The following is a 20,972-nucleotide window of genomic DNA, read 5'->3' as shown; positions in this document are numbered from 1 at the left end:
GCATTGCTAGGTGTGGAGCTTGGATGAATTTTGGTAGCTGTGAGGCCCCTTTAAATGCTTGTGGGGTTATTTTGGTGGCATGACCTAATGTACTGCTCTCTGAGGCCTGATTACTGCTGCAAAAAAACAGCCTGTGAATCAATCGATGTTTGTTCTGTTTGAAGAAACTCTGCCTTTTCATCAACCCCCTCCCCCTCAACCTCGCCACCCCAACCACTGCTGAGAAGCTGGAGCTGGGTTGCAAAGCCTGAGGCAATAAAATGGCATGACACTAGGATAAAGATTATGAAGCACTACCGTAGACACAAGGGAGTGGAGGTGAAGGCTTTACTGAGGGAACAGCCAAGGTCAGAGAGGGTAATAGCTTTATTAAGGACTGGGACTTTAAAGCTGGAGGTGAGGGTCCAGTTGAGCAAATCAGTACAGTAGAATATAAGAAATAGGAGCTAGAGTAGGATAAAAGTAGGATCCAGCCTACTTTGGCATTCACCAAGATCATGATTGATCATCTACCTCAACTCCACCTTCCTGCACTATCCCCATATCCCTAAATTCCCTAAAAGTCTGTTGACTTCGATCTCGAATTTCCTCAATGACTATGTCCACAGCTCTCATGGATAGAGAATACCACAGATTCACAATCCTTTGAATGAAGAAATTTCACCCTATCTCAGCCTTAAATGGCTGACCCCCTTATTTCCGTGTTCTAGGTTGCCCTGCCAGGGGAAACATTTTCTCAGCATCTACTCTTGTCAAGCCCTTTTAAGAATTTTATGCTTCAATGTGATCACCTCTCATTCTTCTAAACTCCAGGGAACATAGGCACAGCTTACCCATCTTCTCCAGACAGGACAATCCCCTCATGTTCCCCTCATTATTCCAGTAGCTGCAGAAATGTTGTGGCGAATGGAGGGCCAAAGACAAGACAATTGAGATTTTGTAAGTGAATTGCAAGGGTTTAGTTTTTTTTTCCAGGGACAGATGCAGGAGGAGATAGGATTGGGATATGGAAGGGGAGTGTGGATGAGGACTGATGCAAGGAAGTGATCAGGAACTGAACCAGTGGACCAATCGCCTCATGCTGACGCCTCATTGAGGTCGCCTCATGTGAACCTTCCACCCACAGTGTGGCAGGGACAGAGGCCATAACTCCCAGCAAATGGTGTGTGGGACGGAGGAAACATAATGAAAGTATTTAGAAAGCTTTGGAAATGTAAATGTTTGAGGCTTTTTAAAGCAAATGCCACTACAGTAACATAGCTTTTAAAATTCATTTCTGAACACTTGTCATATTGACTTGTGATTTAGTTCTCTGGCAACTGGACACATTTTCAATATCCAGTCAAGTTTCTAGTTTGTCCACACATGCTCCGGCACACCTTAATCCTAATGGCTGAGCTCACTAAATGGAGATATAAGTTCTCCCACTTATTTCTGTCCTTCTCTTGAAGGTGATGGGGCATTGCAAAAATCTCTACTTTCCAAACTGCATTTGAGTAAGAGAAATTCCGAGGTTGAGGTCTCACCTGCTGCTGTCCCAAGCAATTCTTGTAAAGCCATATCCAAATACTTGGGTGAATGTTTATGTTCATTATTTTCCATCTTGCACAGCCTGATTCTGGAACAAACCCTTTTGTTTCGTATGTGTCTTTGCATGGTTGGCTTCCAATATGGAAAAAACTGTTTGCAGGATGACTGGAGAATCAATTGGAAAGTCCTGAAAATTAAGAGACCACTTTCCCCTCTTGCCATCCCTGTTACTTCTTATTGCATGGTTGAATGGTCAATCCAGTTTTAAAAACTTTTGTTCTGCATTCAAGCCATTGATCAAAGGTTTCTCCCACACAGAAAGATTATGTAATGCTTTCTGTTGGCCCTCCAGTGTTGAGAGTGAAAGATGTTTATGATATTAGGTGCCATTTGGCATTATATCTGTTTGAAATGCTGCTGGACCTTGCACTGTCATCTGGAATCACCAACCAGAAAATCAATTATGTAAGTTCCATTAAAGGCATTTTTTATTGAGTTTGATCTCCAGCACATCTGACAGTGTTCAATCGGTGAGAACTAAATTATTGCAGGAAAGTAGATAGAGAACAGCTGGCATAAAACTAAAACAGCTGAAAGCAGGATGCTTCTGTTAAGACTGATTGAGTGTAAGTGGAACATGTCTTGTTTGTAAGGTATCTTCATCTCCTCTTCAGCCCCTTTTTGTCTTTGCTTTTTCTGTTGAATTTCAACTATTCCAAGGATTTTGCCAGGTCCATAGTGTACCTAGGAAGGGATGGGATGAGTTCACTCGCTGTTGGATTTGGTTTCCTCATTCTGGAACAACAACAAGAGCTAAGAGGGCATGAAAAAGGTGCCCTTATGGGGTGGGTATTAGGGGCACACAGCATTCTACTGTGCCACACCATCAGTATCCTGCACCCCATAGCTTGGCCTTTTGTTGGAAGGAAGGAGGTCTGAATCACAATGATGAATAATCAAAGCTGGCTTGCATGAATGGTGATTGTGAATTAGATTAATTGAATTACATAGAATTTGCAACACATGAACAGGTCACTTGGCTCAACTGGTTTATGCTCCACATGAACCTCCTCGCATCTACTTCATCCAACCCTATCAGCGTATCCTTCTGTTCCTTTCTCCCTCATGCACTAACCTGGCTTACACTTAAATGCATTTGTGCTGTTTTCCTCAACTATTCCTTGTGGTATTGAATTCCATATTTTAACCATTCTCTGAGTCAAATCTCTGCATTTATTAGTGATTATCTTATATTTATCACCCCTAGTTTTAGACTACTTCCCCCAACATGGAAATGCCTTCTCTCTATCTACCTATTGAACCCCTTAATAATTTTAAAGACCTCTATCAGTTACCCCTCAGTCCTCTTTTCTAGAGGAAAGCGCCCCAATGTGTTGAGTTTTTCTTGGTAGTTATAACTTCTTAGTTCTGGTATCTTGTAAATTGAGAAAAATAAGTTTTTAAATTTTCAGGGTGTTGAACGGGAGCCCAAAAGTTGTTCCACTGGAGAGTCATTCTGGCTTCATTATCTGTAATCAGTAAGACTTTCATTAGCAAAGGCAAGTGTGAAGGATTTTTGAGGCTCCTGTTGGCCAGGATTGATGCATCTTTGCTGGGGTTTATTACTTCCCCTGAGATGGTAGACTTACAACGATAGCAACAACAGCACTCATACAATGTTACATCTCATCAGAATTGAGCCAGTGTTTAACTCTGCACACAGTGCTTAAACTGCCTTCAAAAACATCTAAATGCTCATATATTTTATATATATATAAAAAGAAGCTGCTCTGCCAGCACAATTCTATCTTTAGCTTTGAACTGACTGCTCTAGATAATGCTGACCTAGATACGGTGTTTGAATCTCATTAGGAGAGGAATCAGAAATCTGAGGATGCAGCTGAATTAAATAAGTAAGCTGTTATTAGCTAAAAAGATTCATTAAATGGATGAATCTTTTTATCATCTGACCAACACTAAGCAGTTGATTTCTTGCAAGTTTAGATGTTTACCATTCAGTTTTAGGTGGAAATAAATTATGATATTTAAACAAAACTTTATAGTAAAGAATAAGAGACACATCATCTGATTGCCCAACTGTTATGTCAGAACACTACAGCGAGAGAAAACCTGACCATTTAAGTTTGTATATTTTATGTCAGTGTTTCATAACTGACCTAAATAATGTATTATGTTAGGTGCCAGGAGCAGGGTGCTCAAAGGAGACCTGCAATCCACAAGCATCATTTCCCTCAGAGACTTGCATTTACATAGCACCTTATCCATATATGCTCAGATTTTGTTTTGTTGTTGAAATGTGGCAATGTTGGTTCTACTCATTTGTTTTCCTGAGAAGTAGATGGATCTTCTTGGGCTTGCTAAACCACTTCAGAGGGAGTGAGCAGTCAAACACACACTGGGTGACCAGATGGGAGTTCCATGTAGCCTTTGCTGAAAGGTGCTAGTGTACCAGTTGGGTTTTTACGATGCTAGCTGTTCTTCTGCTGCATGACACAAATTATTTGGCTGACTGAATTCAATTTATACAACTGGCCATGAAGAGATTCTGGGCTCATGGCTGTCATGAGGGTTTATTAAACGGTAATACAACAAGCAACATAATATACCCTTTTCCAAAAGGTGTTAAGCTTAGCCAACTTCTCATAATAGAAGATAATAAATAGCCCAAAGCTTCTACCCTGAACTCTGTAGTTTTTTTTTGCTCTGTCCAACCAACTATGGCAAAATCTGGATGAGATAATGCTTTCTGGACAGCTTCACTTGTCCACTTCCAAGTTCAATCAATCTCTCTATAAGTCTCCAGGTCTAACCCAGTGATTTGAAAAGAACAAGCTGACCAATACCTCTAAAAACTGGAACATAGCAGAATTTAAATAACTGCCTGTTAAACTCAAGAAGGTTCTCAATTGAATACATTGTTAAACATCTTAAACAGGATATTTATTTGAATTGAATGGCTGAGCTAAGGAAATAACCATCTCACAGTGCACCAATTTAAGCTGGGATATGAATTCTCAGTGTAACAGGTTTTTGAAGGGAGTGAAAGGAAAGGTTTTCATTTGTATCGAGCCTTTCACAACCTCTGGGCATCCCAAAGCACTATACAGCCTTAATGAAGCACATTTTGAAGTGTAGTCATTGTTGTAATATAGGAAACACGGTAGCCAATTTGTGCACAGAAAGTCCCAGAAGCAGCAATGAGATAAATGACCAGATAACCTGTTTAGGCTTATTAGATGAGGGATAAAGATTGGCTAGACACAAAAGAAAACTCCCCTGCTGTTCTTCAGATAGTGCTTTGAGATCTTTTACATCCACCTGAGAGAGCAGGCAAGATCTTGGTTTAACGTCTCATCCAAAAGATACCAACTCCGTCAGTCAGCCGCGATTTTGTGATCAAACCCCTTGCGTGGCTTCTGACCTTTGAACTCAGGGGCAAGAGTTCTACCAACTGAGCCATGGCTGATGCCAGTCATCTCTTGTGTACCATAACAGAATTTAAGAAACTAGTGCCAAGGTAAATCCTTGGTGTTGTAGAAATATAGACAGATAGTAAGAGTTTCCATAGGTATTTAAAAAAAAGAAAAGAGTTAACAAAGTGAGGATTGGTCCTATAAAAAGTGAGCCTGGAGAATTAATAATGGAAAATAAAGGGAAGGCAGATGAGTTGAACAGGTATTTTGCATCGGCCTTCACTATAGAGGATACAAATAACGTACCAGAAAGAGCTATAAATCAGAAAATAAAAGGGAGGGAGGAACTCAAGAAATTACAATCACCAGGGAAGTAGTACTGAGCAAATTGTTGGAGCTGCGGGCTGACAAGTCCCTGGGTCCTGATGGACTTTATCCTAGGGTCTTAAAAGATGCATTGGTTTTAATTTTCTAAAATTCTCTAGATTCGGGGAAAGTTTCATTAGATTGGAGAATAGCGAATGTAACTACTTTCTTCAAAAGGGGAGGGGGACAGAAAGCAGGAAACTTCAGGCAGTTAGCTTAACATTTATCATAGGGAAAATGTTAAAAGCTATTATTAAAGATGTTATGGCAAGGCACTTAGAAAATTCAAGGTAATCAGGCAGAGCCAACATGGTTTTGTGAAAGAGAAATCATGTTTAACCAATTTATTGGAGTTCTTTAAAGAAGTAACATGTGCTGTGGATAAAGGGGAACCAGTGGATGCACTGTACTTAGATTTCCAGAAGGCATTTGAAAAGGAGCCACATCAAAGTTATTGTGGAAAATAAAAGCTCATGGTGTAAGGGGTAACGTATTGGCAAGAATAGAAGATTGGCTAGCTAACAGGAAACAGAGAGTAGGCATAAATGGGTCATTTTCTGGTTGTCAAGATGTAACAAGTGGTGTGCCACAGGAATCAGTGCTGGGGCCTCAAATTTTTACAATTTATATACATAACTTGGATGAATGGAGCAAAGATATAGTTGCTAAATTTGCTGATGACACCAAGGTAGGTGGGAAAGTAAGTTGTGAAGAAGACATAAGGAGGCTACAAAGGGATATAGATAGGTTAAGTGAGTGGACAAAGATCTAACAAATGGATGTGGGAAAATGTGAAATGGTCCATTTTGGCAGGAACAATAAAAAAGAAGCATATTATTTAAATGATGGGAGATTGCAGAACTCTGAGATACAGAGGGATCTAGGTGTCCTAGTGCATGAATCACAAAAGGTTAGTATGCAGGTACAGCAAGTAATTAGGAAAGCTAATAGAATGTTGTTATTTATTGCGAGGGGAATTGAATGCAAAAGTAGGGAGGTTATGTTTGTTATACAGGGCATTGGTGAGACCACATCTGGAGCACTCAATACAGTACTGATCTCCTTTTATTAAGGAAGGATGTAAATGATTTGGAAGCAGTTCAGAGAAGGCTTACTACACTAATACCTGGAATGGGCAGGCTGTCTAATGAGGAAAAGTTGGACAGGCTAGTTTAGTATCTGCTGGAGTTTGGAAGAGTAAGAGGTGACCTGATTGAAGCATATAAGATCCTGAGGGGTCTTGACAAGTTGGATGTGGAAATGATGTGTCCTCTTGTGGGAGAATCTAGAACTAGGGATCACTGTTTAAAAATAAGGCATTTAAGACAGAGATGAGGAGAAATTTTTTTCTCTGAGAGTCATGAGTCTTTGGAACTGTCTTCTTCAAAAGGAAGTACAAGCAGAATCTTTGAATATTTTTAAGCCAAAGGTAGATAGAGGTAGGTGAAAAGTCATCAGGAGTAGGCGGGAATGAGGAGTTGAGGTCATGCCATGATCTTATTGAATTGCGGAGCAGGCTTGAGGGGCTGAGTGGCCTGCTTCTGCTCCTAATTCGTATGTTTGTAATCTTAGAAATGCATCAATTTTGATCTGAGGCCTCGGTTATGATATCTCATTCAAGGGTGTCTTTGGTGCAGTGACAAATCTCATTTTTGCACCGGATTGCCAGTTAAGATTGCATGTTCAATATCTGGAATGGAAAGAAGTCCCAAAGTTTGGGCTCAATGTGAGAGTGCTGCCATTGAGCTAAGCTGGCATTTTACCTTGTGTACCTCCAGTCCCTGTACAGGCTCACTAAATGCCTGCTGAAGGTGAATTTGTGCTGCTTTTTTCTGCAGTTCTCAGGAACAATCAAAATTTACATCTGAGGCAACATTGGAGCTCAAGGTGTTTATCCTGAACAGTCTCACAGGGTACCAGCAATAACCAGTTGCCAATTATATCTATCTTTATACAAGCAAATAATTGCTGAGTCATGGTGGCAGCAAGTTCTTTGTCAGTTGTCCACTGTCATTCCCTGTTAATTCCAGTGTTCAATTTATCGGACGTATCCATCACATCACATTCCATTATCAGAACATTATCAGGTCATTGTGACTCACTGCCCTCCTTGACTTTGTGAGCCTCTATCAAAAATGGGTTTTAGTTCTGCAGCATTCCTCCTTGTCTCTCTGTTCCATGGAGAATTAAAAAAATACCAGGCTGTGTGTTTTATTAAGAACACACATCCCTTGTTATTTTTAAACTTTGTCTGCACTTTCAAATTTCCCTCTCTTTCCTGGAGGCAGAGAATCTTTGCTAATGGTTCATCAGTCCCTTCAGTAAAAAGGCCTTTCTTCACACCGAGCTTAAACATGGAATGTTGGCAGGCAGTTGGTCACTGGGCAGGTGGCATATTGGATTTTACATTAATGTTACCTTAGTGTGGAGAAAAAGGCTGAAGTATCAGTCTTGAAACAGCTACAATGGTGACTGGAAGTTTTAATTGACTCCTCAAAGAAAGAATCTATTTGTATGATGGCAGACATTCCAGGCTATTGTCAGAAGATGGTTCCTTTCATTTCATTGTAATTGTGTAGTGGCAAAGGGGATTAACTAAAATGTACACATAGGAGCCTCTTCTCCTGCATCAAAAGATAGGCGTATACCTCAGGATAGTAATTGTGATTTACAGCTCAGTGGACTGAGCCCCCATTTCATCATGCTCTCTTTCACTTTGCCATCCTTTCTACTGCGTGTATGCTCGCTCTCTCTCTTCCCCCATTCATATATATATATATATATATATATATCACAACATGACTCTTGTTCATCTCTTTTCTGCAGTGGTTTATATTTACAGAATATCAGAATGGAACAGGCAGCAATTGGGAGAGGAGAAATATAGCCAAGTGGGGAAGAGTGTCCTGTGGATGGGGAATGCGGAGACTGTTATTGCAAAAGGGGAAATAAAATGGAACTGGAGTAGTCAAAGGGGGAGGCAACCGCAACCAGTAGTGGGCTTGAGTGGAGAGATTAGTAACCAATGAATGGGCTGGGGGTCAATTCTTGCACATCAAGAGCAGTGGAGGGATATCAAGAAGGGAGAGGGCTGAAATTTTGTTAGCTTGGGAGAGGGAAAAGTCTTGCTCAGCAGGCGGGGGAGGGAGGTTCAGGCCTGTAATCTTGCTAAGTGGGATGATTGGGTTCAGGGTTGAAATTGAATGAGGAAGGGGTGGACAATAATCGCCTTCCTGTATGTTTCATTAAGTGCTGTGAAACAACATAAACAATGGGACATGCAGGGTTAGATTTTTTTTTTGCTTCCTACAAGAGTCACTGGATAGAGAGTGGAAGCACATATACTGCTTTGCTAAGGTGGCTTTCTCTGAGTGATTCACAGCGGCTGCCCCGACTATGATCAGCTACCTCAGTAAATGCTGAAAATTGAGCCGTGACCTTCTTGTGCATGTCTCTTGGTTCTACACCTTTTACAAACTAGTCATCTGGTTAAAGTCCACAGCACCTCATTTTTTGATCAACATCATTCTCCCAACGTTGGAGAGGCAGCTGGAATTTTACTGGAAGTTACAATCTATTTGATCAGCCTCCTGGGGTTGACACCCTGGGGTTTACTTGGGTGGAGGCAGGTTCGATTGAGGTATTCAAAAGGGAATTGGATTGCTATCTGAAAAGAAATAAAGGATGTGCAAGATTACAGGGAATAAGACCGGGGAATGGGACTAGGTAGAATGCACTTTGAGAGCCAGTGCAGACTCAGTGGGGTGAATGGCCTCCTTCTGCTTCAGCTTTGCCTAAAGATTCTGTGATACTTACAGTAAAAAGAGAATATACATCAGAGGCCTGTGGGGGGTTGATGAGAAATAAATTGCCTGTTGGTTTTTATGCAGGCTCTGCATTGGCTAATATTGGCAGGTTATTTATTCACATACCGTTTGCTGGTTCCCAATGTCTGTTTATATAAAAATTAAATGTCAGAGCTGATAATTTACATGTTTTAAAGTTGTTTGTTTTTAATGGACTTGCTGTTTAAATGTGGAGTGGGTATATCTGCTGCAGTCACATGCTAAGATGGAACGAAGTCACTAAATGTTCATTATGTTTTCTCATAGTGGGGAGACCTGTCCTCCCCACATCTCTAACGTTCTTAAACGAATTTTGCTGAAAACAAATTTTTTACACTTACAACTGAATCAACGTGCTCCAGACACACCTGGAGCTGAGCATGGGTAGATTATGGTGTGCATAGTTCAGTGCCATAAAGAGTGACTGATTTATTTGGCAACTATCATGACCTTAGAATGCCACAAAGGGTTTCACATCCAATAAGGTACTTCTTGAAGTGTAGACACTGTTGTAATGTAGGAAACATGGCAGCCAATTTGCACACAGCAAGGCCGAGTACCAGTGGTGTCAAGCATAAGTCGAAATCCTGCAGCCTTTCACACTGCTCAAAGTCATTTTGCCCAAAGCTGTTCCCATCCACAAAACTGGCTACAATCCCAGATCTAAATACTGAGCATGGCAAATTTCTGCTGATTCCACCTATTTAAGCCCATGGATGAGGCTCTTCAAGTTGAAGCGCACAAGAACTAGTGGGTATGTTTGAGGGCTTTTACATATTAAAGAGTATATATAATTTGCTCAGAAATTGACTAAACTAAGAAGCTGGTATACACCAGTGAAATTATTCAATATAATTTAAAATAATTTTCAGTGATTTTAAAATCTGATTACATAACAATTGGAGGACTGGACATTTATTAAAAATGCTTATTTTTGTGACAAACTTATTTTCATCTCCATTAATAAAACTGAAGTCTATCACTCTTAAATATGTCAAGGAATAAACAATTACATTCTATTGTGCTAGCTAATTTGTTAGTTCATGGAATATTTTACGTTTAGTGTGGCATATGAATGCATTTTAGTGGAAGTCTGAACAGTGACCTAACCAGTGTAATTTGTGGCTGATTTTTCAGCTTGCCTGAAATAGAAACTCTATCCCCAATCTGCTCCAGTAATGTTGGTTGAGGGATAATTATTGACCAAGACATTGGAGATGGGGGTGGGTGACACAAACAAACTCCCCTGCTCACCTTGAGATAGTGCCATCGGGTCTTTTACATCCACCTGCAGGGCAGACTGGGCCTCAGTAGAACATCTTATTGAAAGTTGGCACCTCCAACTGTGCAGCATTCCCTCAGCACTGCATTGTGGTATGTCAACTTGGATTACGTGCTCAAGTCTCAAGTGGAACCTTCTAGCACAGGAGATTACACCAGGCAGTGCATTTCCCCACGGAGCATTCAGTGGTGCTCATATTTTTAATATTAAAGCTATTTTGCCTATTTGGGAGGAAAATAGCACCAACTGCAGAAAATTACTATGGCCTGTTTCTGTGTGCTGTAATAACCCTTCAGCCCAACTTATCAGTACTCCATACAAGTCTTTCCCATTCCATCTACTTCATCTCAGTGTTTCAGCATATCTTTCTTATTCCCCTTTCTCTCATACTCATCTAGATTGCTTTTGAAAGCATCTGAGCCAATTGCCTCAACCTCTTTCTGAGGTAGCGAGTTTCACATTCTAACTAATAATGGTGAAGTCTGAATGCAGCCCAAGGGAGAAATTACTGTCTGTCAATGTTGGAAAATGCTGATCTATGTTGTGAGGTGTAACCAGATGAATCGTGCTTGTGTCTGCAGGGGCTGTTCTCAGGTGGGGATTATCCGAGCAATGCATGAAGCAGGTATACCCATCGACATGGTGGGTGGAACCTCCATTGGCTCTTTCATGGGGGCACTTTATGCAGAAGAAAGGAATGCAAACCGCATGAGGAACAGAGCCCAGCAATGGGCAAAGGTAAGAGGAACTGCCTGCCAGCTGAGATTAGCGATAAAGATCACTTCAAGCATTACCTTGTAGGGAAGTCTCCACACTTAAAAGATTGCTTTAATCCTGAGGCACTCAGCTACTGTGGGTTGTTGCTGGCTGCAGGAAGTGTATGCTGCATCAAGTACAGTTTATTCTATAAGTGGTATGGCTCTTTTTGTTGACTGATGGTAAGGTGATTAATGGCGTAATGCAGTGGTAGAATCACCTCGCATGGTATTGATGAATGAACCCTCTTCCACTGTATGGCGCTGTGTCACCATGACCCATTACGACTTCTTGAATAACACATTTCTTCAATAGCAGCCTCGTTAACGAAGAGGGCAGTGGGGTGGAATATTGCTGTTATTGGAGGTAATGTTCTCATTATCGGGAGGAATGTTCTCATTATTGCAGGGAAATGTTCTCATTATCGGGGGTATATTCTCATTACTGGGGGGAATGTTCTTATTGAGGGAAATGTTCTCATTAAGGGGAAATGCTCTCATTTTTTGTGGGGGGGAATGGTCTCATTATCGGGGGGAATGGTCTCATTATCGGGGGGAATGGTCTCATTATCGGGGGGAATGGTCTCATTATCGGGGGGAATGTTCCCATTATCGGGGAGGGGAATGTTCCCATTATCGGGGGGGGGGGGGAATGTTCCCATTATCGAGGCGGGGTGTTCTCATTATCGGGGGGGTGGGGGGAGGGAGTGTTCTAATTATCGGGGGGGTGGGGTGTTCTCATTATCGGGAGGGAATGTTCTCATTATCCGGTGGGGATGTTCTCATTTTGGGAATATTCGCATTATTAGAGGGGGAATGTTGTTGTTGTTATTGGAGGATAATCCTGTTCTAGTTATTGGTGGTGTTGGATGTAGAATTGCTTTTCCAGTGTCTTGTGATTGTTCTGTTTCTGACCGGACATTTGTCTACTGACCAGTAACATGGTCTGCTGCGGTTCATGAAGGCAGCTCCCCACCACCTTCTCAAGGGCAGTTAGGGATGGGCAATAAATGCTGGTCTAGCCAGTGATGCCCACATCCCATGAACAAATAAATTTTTAAAAACTGCACCATAAGTTCCCCGGGGTTAATTGTTTTTGACCACAGGTTGCACAATACTGTTAAAAAAAAAATTGCTGATTCTGAAAGGCTAATCATCATGTTGACTAAAATTCTCTTGAGTCAGTAAAATTAATGTTAAAATTAATAATTAATGCCTCATGTCTATGTTTCACTAATTATGTTTAATCACTATTTAGTATGTGATGCCTAACAGTAATGTCAGTTTTCATTTGGGGACTGAACTGAGAACAAGGTTGGCCAAATTGTTGCTGCATTAACATGTTACCGCTGATAAGTAACTCACTCAGCAGTTTGATTGTGATTTCATTCATTTTGCAAACCTGAAGGTTTTAAATGTCCTTCTTGAGATTTAAACACTGGATATACACAATCATATCGTTTGTAAATCTGCAACTTTGGCATTTGGAAAAGAGATTAGGGCAGCATGTAGAGAGCTACCAAAGCATTCCATTCATGGTGTGTTGTCAGTTGTGGTTCAGTTGGTAGCTCCCTTGCCTCTAAGACTGAAGACTGAGAGCCCTAGCAAAACTGAAGTTAATGGAATTGTGGGAAAACTCTCCACTGGTTGGAGTCATACCTAGCACAAAGCAAAATAGCTGTGGTTCTTGGAGGTCAGTCATCTCAGTCTGGGTCATCACTGCATGAATTCCTCAGGGTAGTATCCTCAGCCCAACCATCTTCAGCTGCTTCAGCAATGACCTCCCCTCCATCATAAGGTTAGAAGCGGGGCTGTTCGCTGATGATTGCACAATGTTCACAATTCGCGACTCCTCAGATACTGAAGCAAACAATGTCCATATGCAGCAAGACCTGGACAACATTCAGGCTTGGACTGATAAGTGGCAAGTAACACTCAAGTCACAAGTGCCAGGCAATAGCCATCTCCAATGAGAGAATCTAACCATCACCCCTTGCCATTCAATGCAATTACCATTGCTGAATCCCCCACCATCAACATCCTGGTGGTTACCATTGACCAAAAACTGAACTGGAGCGACCATACAAATACTGTGGCTTCAAGAGCAGGTCAGCAGCTGGGAATTCTGCAGTGAGGCACTCAACTCCTGACTCCCTAAAGCCTGTCCACCATCTACAAAGCACAAGTCAGGAGTGTGATGGAATACTCCCCACTTGCCTGGATGAGTACAGCTCCAACAACACTCAGAAGGCTTGACACCATCCAGGACAAAGCAGCTCGCTTGATTGGCACCCCATCCACCACTTTAAACATTCATTCCCTCCACTACTGATGCTCAGTGGCAGCAATGTGTACCATCAATGACATGCGCGCTGCAGCCACACACCCCTTCAACACCACCTTCCAAACCCATGACCTCTACTGCCTAGAAAGCCAAGGGCAACAGATGCATGGGAACACCACCATCTTCAAGTTCCCCTCCAAGCAACTCACCATTCTGAATTGGAACTATATCGCCACCCCTTCACTGTCACCGAGTTAAAACCCTGGAAATCCCTCGCTAACAGCACTGTGGCTGTACGTGCACCCCATGGACTCTAGCAGTTCAAGAAGGTGGCTCACCACCACCTTCTCAAGGGCAATTAGGGATGGGCGATAAATGCTGGCCTCACTACGATGCTCACATCCCACGAACAAATAATGAAACTCCTATGCGCTGTTTCAAAGAGGAGCAGAGGAGGGCTCCTGGTGCCCACATCAATGTACACCCTTCAACAAACTTCACTAACAAAGCAGATGACCTGATCATTAATCAACAGAAATGCTCAGCAGGCCTGGTGGTATCTGTGGAGGGAGTAAAATGTTAATGTTTTAACTCGATGACCTTTTGCCCTGAAACATTAACTCTGTTTCTCTCTCCACAAATGCTGCCTGGTCTGCTGAGTATTTCCAGCACTTTCTGTTCTTAATTCAATTTCCAGCATCCACAGTATTTTGCTCTTATGTTATCTGATCTTCAATTCATTACTGTGTGTAAATTGGCTGCAGTGTTTCATATGAACAGGAGTAGGCCATTCAGCCCCTCAAGCCTATTTAGCCACTCAGTTAAATCATGTCTTAAATCATGTCTGATCTGCACCTTAACTCCATCTACCCGCCTTTGTTCTGTAACCTTTAATATCCTTGCCTGATAAAAATCTCTGAATCTCGGTTTTGAAAATTCCGATTGATCCAGGTCAGCAGCTTTTAAAGGAGGAAAGTTCCAGACTTCCACTGTCCTTTGGGTGAAGATGTTCTTCCTGACATTATCCCATGAATAGTCTAGCTCTAAATTTAAGATTATACCTCCTTGTTCTGGACTTCCCCCACCAGAGGAAATGTTTTTTCTGTATCTACCCTATCAACTCATTTAATGATCTTAAACACTTCATTTAGATCACCCCTTGAACTTCTGTGCTCAAGGAAATGCAGTCTTGCCCCATAACTTAACCCTTTTAGCTCAGGTATCATTGAGACAAATCTAGACTGCACCCCCCTCCTGATGTGCAGTGCCCAGAACTAAACTGAATGAGGTCTTAACCAAAGCTTTATATAACTGGAACATTGCATCCACCTATTTGTATTCCCACCCCATTTAGTTAAAGGTCAACATTTAATTAACCTTTTAAATTATTTTTTGTCTCTATCTACTACCTTTTAGTGATTTCTGTACATTAACCTTTAATCTTTCAACTTCTGCACAGTTCCAGCTTCTCACCTTTTAGAAAATACTGCGATCTGGATCCAAAGTGGATGATCTCACACTTTCCCTCAATGATATCCACCTACCACAGATTCGTTTGTTCACTTAAGCTATCAATGGCCCTTTGTAACTTTCTGCTGTTACATTACAACAATTACAACACTTCAAAGCACTGCAGAGCATCTCCAACGCCCCCTCAGGTGACCAATACCAATCCAGAGATAAAAGCAAAATACTGCGGATGCTGGAAATCTGAAATAAAAAAAGAAAATGCAGGAAAAACTCAGCAGGTCTGACAGCATCTGTGGAGAGAAATAGAGTCAATGTTTTGAGTCCATATGACTCTTCTTCAGAGCTGAAGAGAAATAGAAATTAATGGAATTTATACTGTTTGTGGGGGGTGGTGGTGCAGGTAAAGCAGGATAGAAGGTCAGCGATAGGTGGGGACTAAGGAGAGATTGACAAAGATGTCATGGACACAAGACAAAGGGAGTGTTAATGGTAGTGATAAGGGCTGAAGAATGTGCTGATAGTGGCATAAAGGTAAGAAAGCAGAATGTGTGAATAGCAAACCCTCATATGAATGTCGGAGTCCAGTGAGGGTTGCTGCACGTAGGAGTTAAAAACAAAAACAGAAATACCTGGAAAAACTCAGCAGGTCTGGCAGCATCGGCGGAGAAGAACACAGTTGACGTTTCGAGTCCTCATGACCCTTCAACAGGACTAATTTCAGTTGAAATCCACGTGGGGTAAGCCGGAGACGGAGACAGTCACTGAGAAAGGAAATATGGCTGTGAAAGCGGGTTTTAGTAAACACCTTGTCAAACACCAGGAGAGAAATGGAAAGCAATGAAGGTGAACAAGGCAAGAGAGAGATTCGAAAATCCTGACAGAGTAGAACAAAACTTCTTCAAGGTAGGCATTTCTTGAAGAGAAGTGGCAGTCAATTAAACACAGAGATAAAAACAAAAAACTGCGGATGCTGGAAATCCAAAACAAAAACAGAAATACCTGGAAAACTCAGCAGGTCTAGCAGCATCGGCGGAGAAGAACAAAGTTGACGTTTCGAATCCTCATGACCCTTCAACAGAACAGAGTTAAAGTTCAGGTGGATTTAGCTAGCTAAAAGCAGGAGCCAGCAAATTCCTTCAAAGTTGGTGATGATGCAGCAAGATGAGGTTGGCGTACAGAGGTTTGACCCACTTCACAGGCAATGGCAGGAATCTTTCAGAGAACCAGGCTTCGAGGCGGTTTAGACTTGAGGCAAGCTTTTTTGTCAATCTGGATTCCTGCTTTGGTGTTGACAGGCTGGATATTAACAGCAGAATGCCCTGGGAGTCCAGGAATGTAATGTTAGGTCACGTGGTGTTGCCCAATGATGAGTCAGTTTCAGGTTAACAACCTGTCTCTGGTCAAAAACCATTGTTCACCTTAGGCGATAGATGGTGGCTATTAGCATCTCCACAAGTATAATGAGTTTCACTGGCTCTCTCTTTGTTATAAGTCCAGACTGGGGAGACAGACTCGCTGCTGCTTCCTTGTTTCATTGATTGTGATAGTTCCACACCATAGAACCATAGAAAAGTTACAGCACAAAAGGAGGCCATTCGGCCCATCTTGTCCATGCCAGCCCGAGGACACCCAGGTGCCCTTTCTAATCCCACCTTCCTGCACCCGGCCCATAGCCCTGCAGCTTACAGCACTTAAGGTGCAGACCCAGGTACTTTTTAAAAGAGTTTAGAGTTTCTGTCTCTACCACCAACTTGGGCAGCGAATTCCAGATACCCACTACCCTCTGCGTAAAAACGTTCTTCCTCATGTCCTCCCTACACCTTCTGCCACTTATCTTGAATCTATGTCCCCTGGTTCTAGAATTCTCCACCAAGGGAAACAATTTTATCCTGTCCATTCTATCTATTCCCCTCATAATTGTGTACACCTCAATAAGTCACCTCTCAGCCAATGATAGGTGTGAGATTCCACAAGGATGAGGGCTGAGCTTTGTCCTGTAATTACTGTTTGACGTTTCCAGAACTGTAGCCAACTTACAAGTCATGTTACCTGTAGCAGCCATGTTTTGGTCCAGCAAAGTCAATTTTGAAATAAGCAGAAAGTAAGGTTTTACTTACACAGTTTATGATCTCTTTCATGTCTTATGGACCTGACAGTGGAAACAGGCTAGCTGGCTAAATACACTCTTATATGCAAGTTAATATCATTGAAATGGAGGAGGCAATGAAATACCTCCATCTAGGTAGATAATTTTAAAAGTATTAATATATAAGTTTCGGAAATACTTAGTGCCCTTTACCTAGCTACGAGAAGGAACTGGCACTAATCTTTTGCGTTTGTTTACTTTATCAGAAATCCTGCAAGTGAGATTCTCATAGTTAGACTCCTGAAAAGAGTGCATGGCTGGAATTCTTGGAAGCTAGCCTCATGCTTTTGAACCATGCCATGCATGATAGCTGCATTCGCTTGCAAAAAACACCAGCTTGATAATATAAAAGCAAAATACTGCGGATGCTGCAAATCTGAAACAAAAACAGAAAATGCTGGAAAAACTCAGCAGGTTGATCAGCATCTGTGGAAAGAGAAACAGAATTAATGTTTTGAGTTCATGTGACTCTTGTTCAGAGTTAAGGAGAAGTAAAAATGTGATGACATTTGTACTGTCTAAGAGGGGTGGAGCAGGTGAAGCTGGATAGAAGGCCAGCAATAGGTGGAGGCAAAGGAGAGATTGGCAAAGATGTCATGAACAAAAGGACAAAGGGGTGTTAATGATTGTGATACTGGCTAAATGAGATGCTGATGGTGGCATTAAGGTCAGAAAGCAGAATGTGGTAATAGCAGGACAAGGGTAAGGACTCTGGAAAGAACAACATGAACAAGTGACAGATGGCCCTTGTGGGGGTGGGGTTGGGGGAGGAGACGGTGGTGGGAAAAAAGATTGAAAATAGGATAAAAGGTAGGGATAAAACAATGAATTTAAAAAATGAAAATAAATAAAAATAAGTGGATAAAAATAAAAATGAATATTGAAAAAAGGGGATAAAAAAGGGGCAAGGATGGAGGAGAGAGTTCATGGTCTGAAGTTGTTGAACTCAATGTTAAGTCTGGAAGGCTGTAAAGTGCCTAATCAGAAGATGAGGTGTTGTTCCTCCCGTTTGCGTTGGGCTTCACTGGACTTGGTAATACTTGATAATACTTAATCTTGGTTTGAATTTAGAGAGTTATGTATAAATATTGCTTATATATTTATTCTTTATTGGCCTTCTATTTGCCCAGTATTTTAGTGTGCAGTATTTTACAAGTGTGTGTACGTGGGGAGGTGGAATAGTAGGAATATTTCATGAATAATTGATTTCACATACACAAGTTTGTATTGTGGACTCTGGTCCAACATAAGTGTTGAATTCTTTTGAGACACTTCAGTTATGAGGAAAGATTGGAGAGGTTGGGACTGTTTTCTTTGGAGTGGAGAAAGCTAAGAGGAGGTTTGATAGAAGTTTTCAAAATCGTGAGGGGTCTGGACAGAGTATATAGGGAGAAACTGTTCCTGCTCATAAACAGATCGAGAATCAGAGGACACGGTTTTAAAGTGTTTTGCAAAAGAAGCAAATGCGAGGTGAGAAAGGCTATTTCACACAGCGAGTAGTTAGGGTTTGGAATGCACTGCCTGGAATTGTGGTGGAGATAGGTTCAATTGAGGCATTCAAGAGGGCATTGGATGATCATTGGAGGGTTACAGGGAAAAGGCAGGAGATTGGCACTAAGTTAAAATGCTCAGAGAACCGGTGCAGACATGACGGGCCGAATGGCCTCCTACACCATAACAATTCTGTGAATCTAACAAGGTGGACAATAGAGTTTTTATGGATGCTGTCTTCCAGAAGGCATTTGTTCAGGTTCCACACAAGATTATCAGCAAAAATGGGAGCGCAAGGAATTGGAGGCAGCCTTAGAATATGAGCTGATAATTGGTTGAAAGGCAGGAGTTGAAGAGTAGAGAAAGAAGCATCGTTTTTTGATCAGCAGGATGTGACAAGTAGTGTTCCAGGGGGATCTGTACTAGGGCCTCAGCTTCTCACCATATATAATCAATGACTTAAGTAAACTTGTGTATCTATGTTTGCAGATGGCACCAGGTTAAGAGGAACAGTAAGTTGCATAGATGGTAGCAGAAAGTCACAAAAGGACATAGACAGCTTAAATGAGTGGGAAAAACTGTGCCCGATGGAGTTCAGGGTGGGGATGTGTGAGGTAATCCAGCTGGAATCCAGAAAAGTCATATCAATATTTTGATATTGGATTGATTTGGAAAGGGACTGCAAGTGAAATTTTGGAATCCGTTAAAACTGCTTTGTTTGTTCGTCTAATAATTTTACTTAATTAACCTGATTCACAGTTGTCTGGTCTATCAGAGTGTCACTACATTTCTTAATTCAAGTGATCCATAGGGAATAAGGATGCTAATACTATATGGGTTTATTAACAGTATAAGGGGGTTACCGTTACCCTGATTGCAGGAGCATTCATTTTCTTCTGTTTTCTGAGATTTGACCCATAATTATGGCAAAAATAAATGCTGGAAATCTGTGCTCCCTCTCTAATGCAAGAGGTAGAATACACGCATACGTACCTTCGTATTCTACTGAATTAAAAGAGAAAATGCTAGAAGTGCTCAGCAGGTCTGGTATTTTATTTTTCGGATTTCCAGCATCCACAGCATTTTGCTTTTGTAGGTAGAATGTGGAACTCGCTACCGCATGGAGTAGTTAAGGTGAATAACATAGATGCCTTTAAGGGAAAGCAGAAAAGAACATGACGGGGGAAAAGAATAGAAGGAAATGTAGATGGATTAGATAAAGTAGGTGCGAGGAAGCTTGTGTGGAGCATAAACATCAGAGAGCAGTTAGACTGAATGGCCATTTTCTGTGCTGTAAATACCATGTAGGAGTCACATAAAGGACCTCCTAAGGATCCCTTTTCCAGAATGAAACATGTCTTCCAATTTTTTCCTGCAGTTGCTTTTTTACACACACACACTTTTTCCCCTTCGGGGAACAATGGGGAAGCAATTTGTGGGCGGGTTATCAGCCTGCTGGACCACATCATCAACAATCCTTCCGTGGCCAACAGACCCAGGTGTGGTACTTGAACCCGGAGATTCTGGCCCAGAGGTAGGGACACTACCCACTGCTCCACAAGACCTCCTGTTGTTGGTTGGCCCATATGTGTCCGAAGTGAATCACCATAGATAACAGTTTTTTTTTTACAGGAAATGACAAATGTTTTCAAGAAAGTGCTAGATTTGACATATCCAATCACCTCGATGTTCTCAGGATCTGCTTTTAACAGCAGCATCAGCAACACCTTTAAGGACAAGCAGATAGAGGTAAGTGGTGGACCCATCAGTATCAGAAGCAGCTGAAATAATCCTCTCCTCCATTCCTGTTCTTGAGTTGCTAACATGTTCAATACAGCACAGGTTTCAGCCTGACATCAAGTCATGGATGAGCCACAACTTCCTTCAGCTGAATATTGGGAAGGGCAACTTCATAATTTTCTGTGCCTGCCACAATCTCCACTTCCTTGACACTCATTCAGTCCCCCTGGCCCCTCAGATTGAACCAAAACCTGCTAAAACTTTAGCCTGTCTGACACTGAGCTGAGAATCAAACCTTACGTTGTCTACATCACCAATATCAATTATTCTGTGACATTTCCTGGCTCTACCAATAACTCAATTCCTTCACTGCCAAAACTCTGAACAATGCTTTTGACACCTCCAGACTTGATTATTCCTGTATTCTTGTTGGCTTTCCTTCATCCATTTTCCATATACCTAACATCGGTGTTGGAACTTTTTCCACATCAAGCGCCCACACCCATTACTCCCACCCTCATAGACTACATTGGTTCCATCCTACCTCTGCAACCTCCTGCATAGTTTCCTATGTGTTAACTTCAATAACCACTTCAATGGCTGTAAAGCACTTTATGAGGTCCTGAGGT

At 41.7% G+C, this 20,972-nt stretch overlaps 1 protein-coding gene across 4 annotated transcripts in view; it reads left to right on the top strand.

Annotated features, from left to right (window-relative positions):
• Positions 1 to 20,972, top strand: part of pnpla7b (patatin-like phospholipase domain containing 7b) — a 317,033-nt gene that overhangs the window by 231,506 nt on the left and 64,555 nt on the right. For all 4 annotated transcript variants that reach the window (XM_078550357.1, XM_078550360.1, XM_078550356.1 and 1 more), the window contains 2 exons: positions 11,039 to 11,195; positions 20,236 to 20,352. In XM_078550357.1, coding sequence (XP_078406483.1) covers positions 11,039 to 11,195; positions 20,236 to 20,352 — 274 coding nt within the window. The remainder of the gene's footprint in view (positions 1 to 11,038; positions 11,196 to 20,235; positions 20,353 to 20,972) is intronic.

Source organism: Cetorhinus maximus, chromosome 10 (assembly GCF_964194155.1).
Source record: "Cetorhinus maximus chromosome 10, sCetMax3.hap1.1, whole genome shotgun sequence".
Lineage (NCBI taxonomy): Eukaryota > Metazoa > Chordata > Chondrichthyes > Lamniformes > Cetorhinidae > Cetorhinus > Cetorhinus maximus.
Note: the sequence above shows the minus strand (reverse complement) of the source record. Positions and strands in the feature narration are given on the sequence as shown.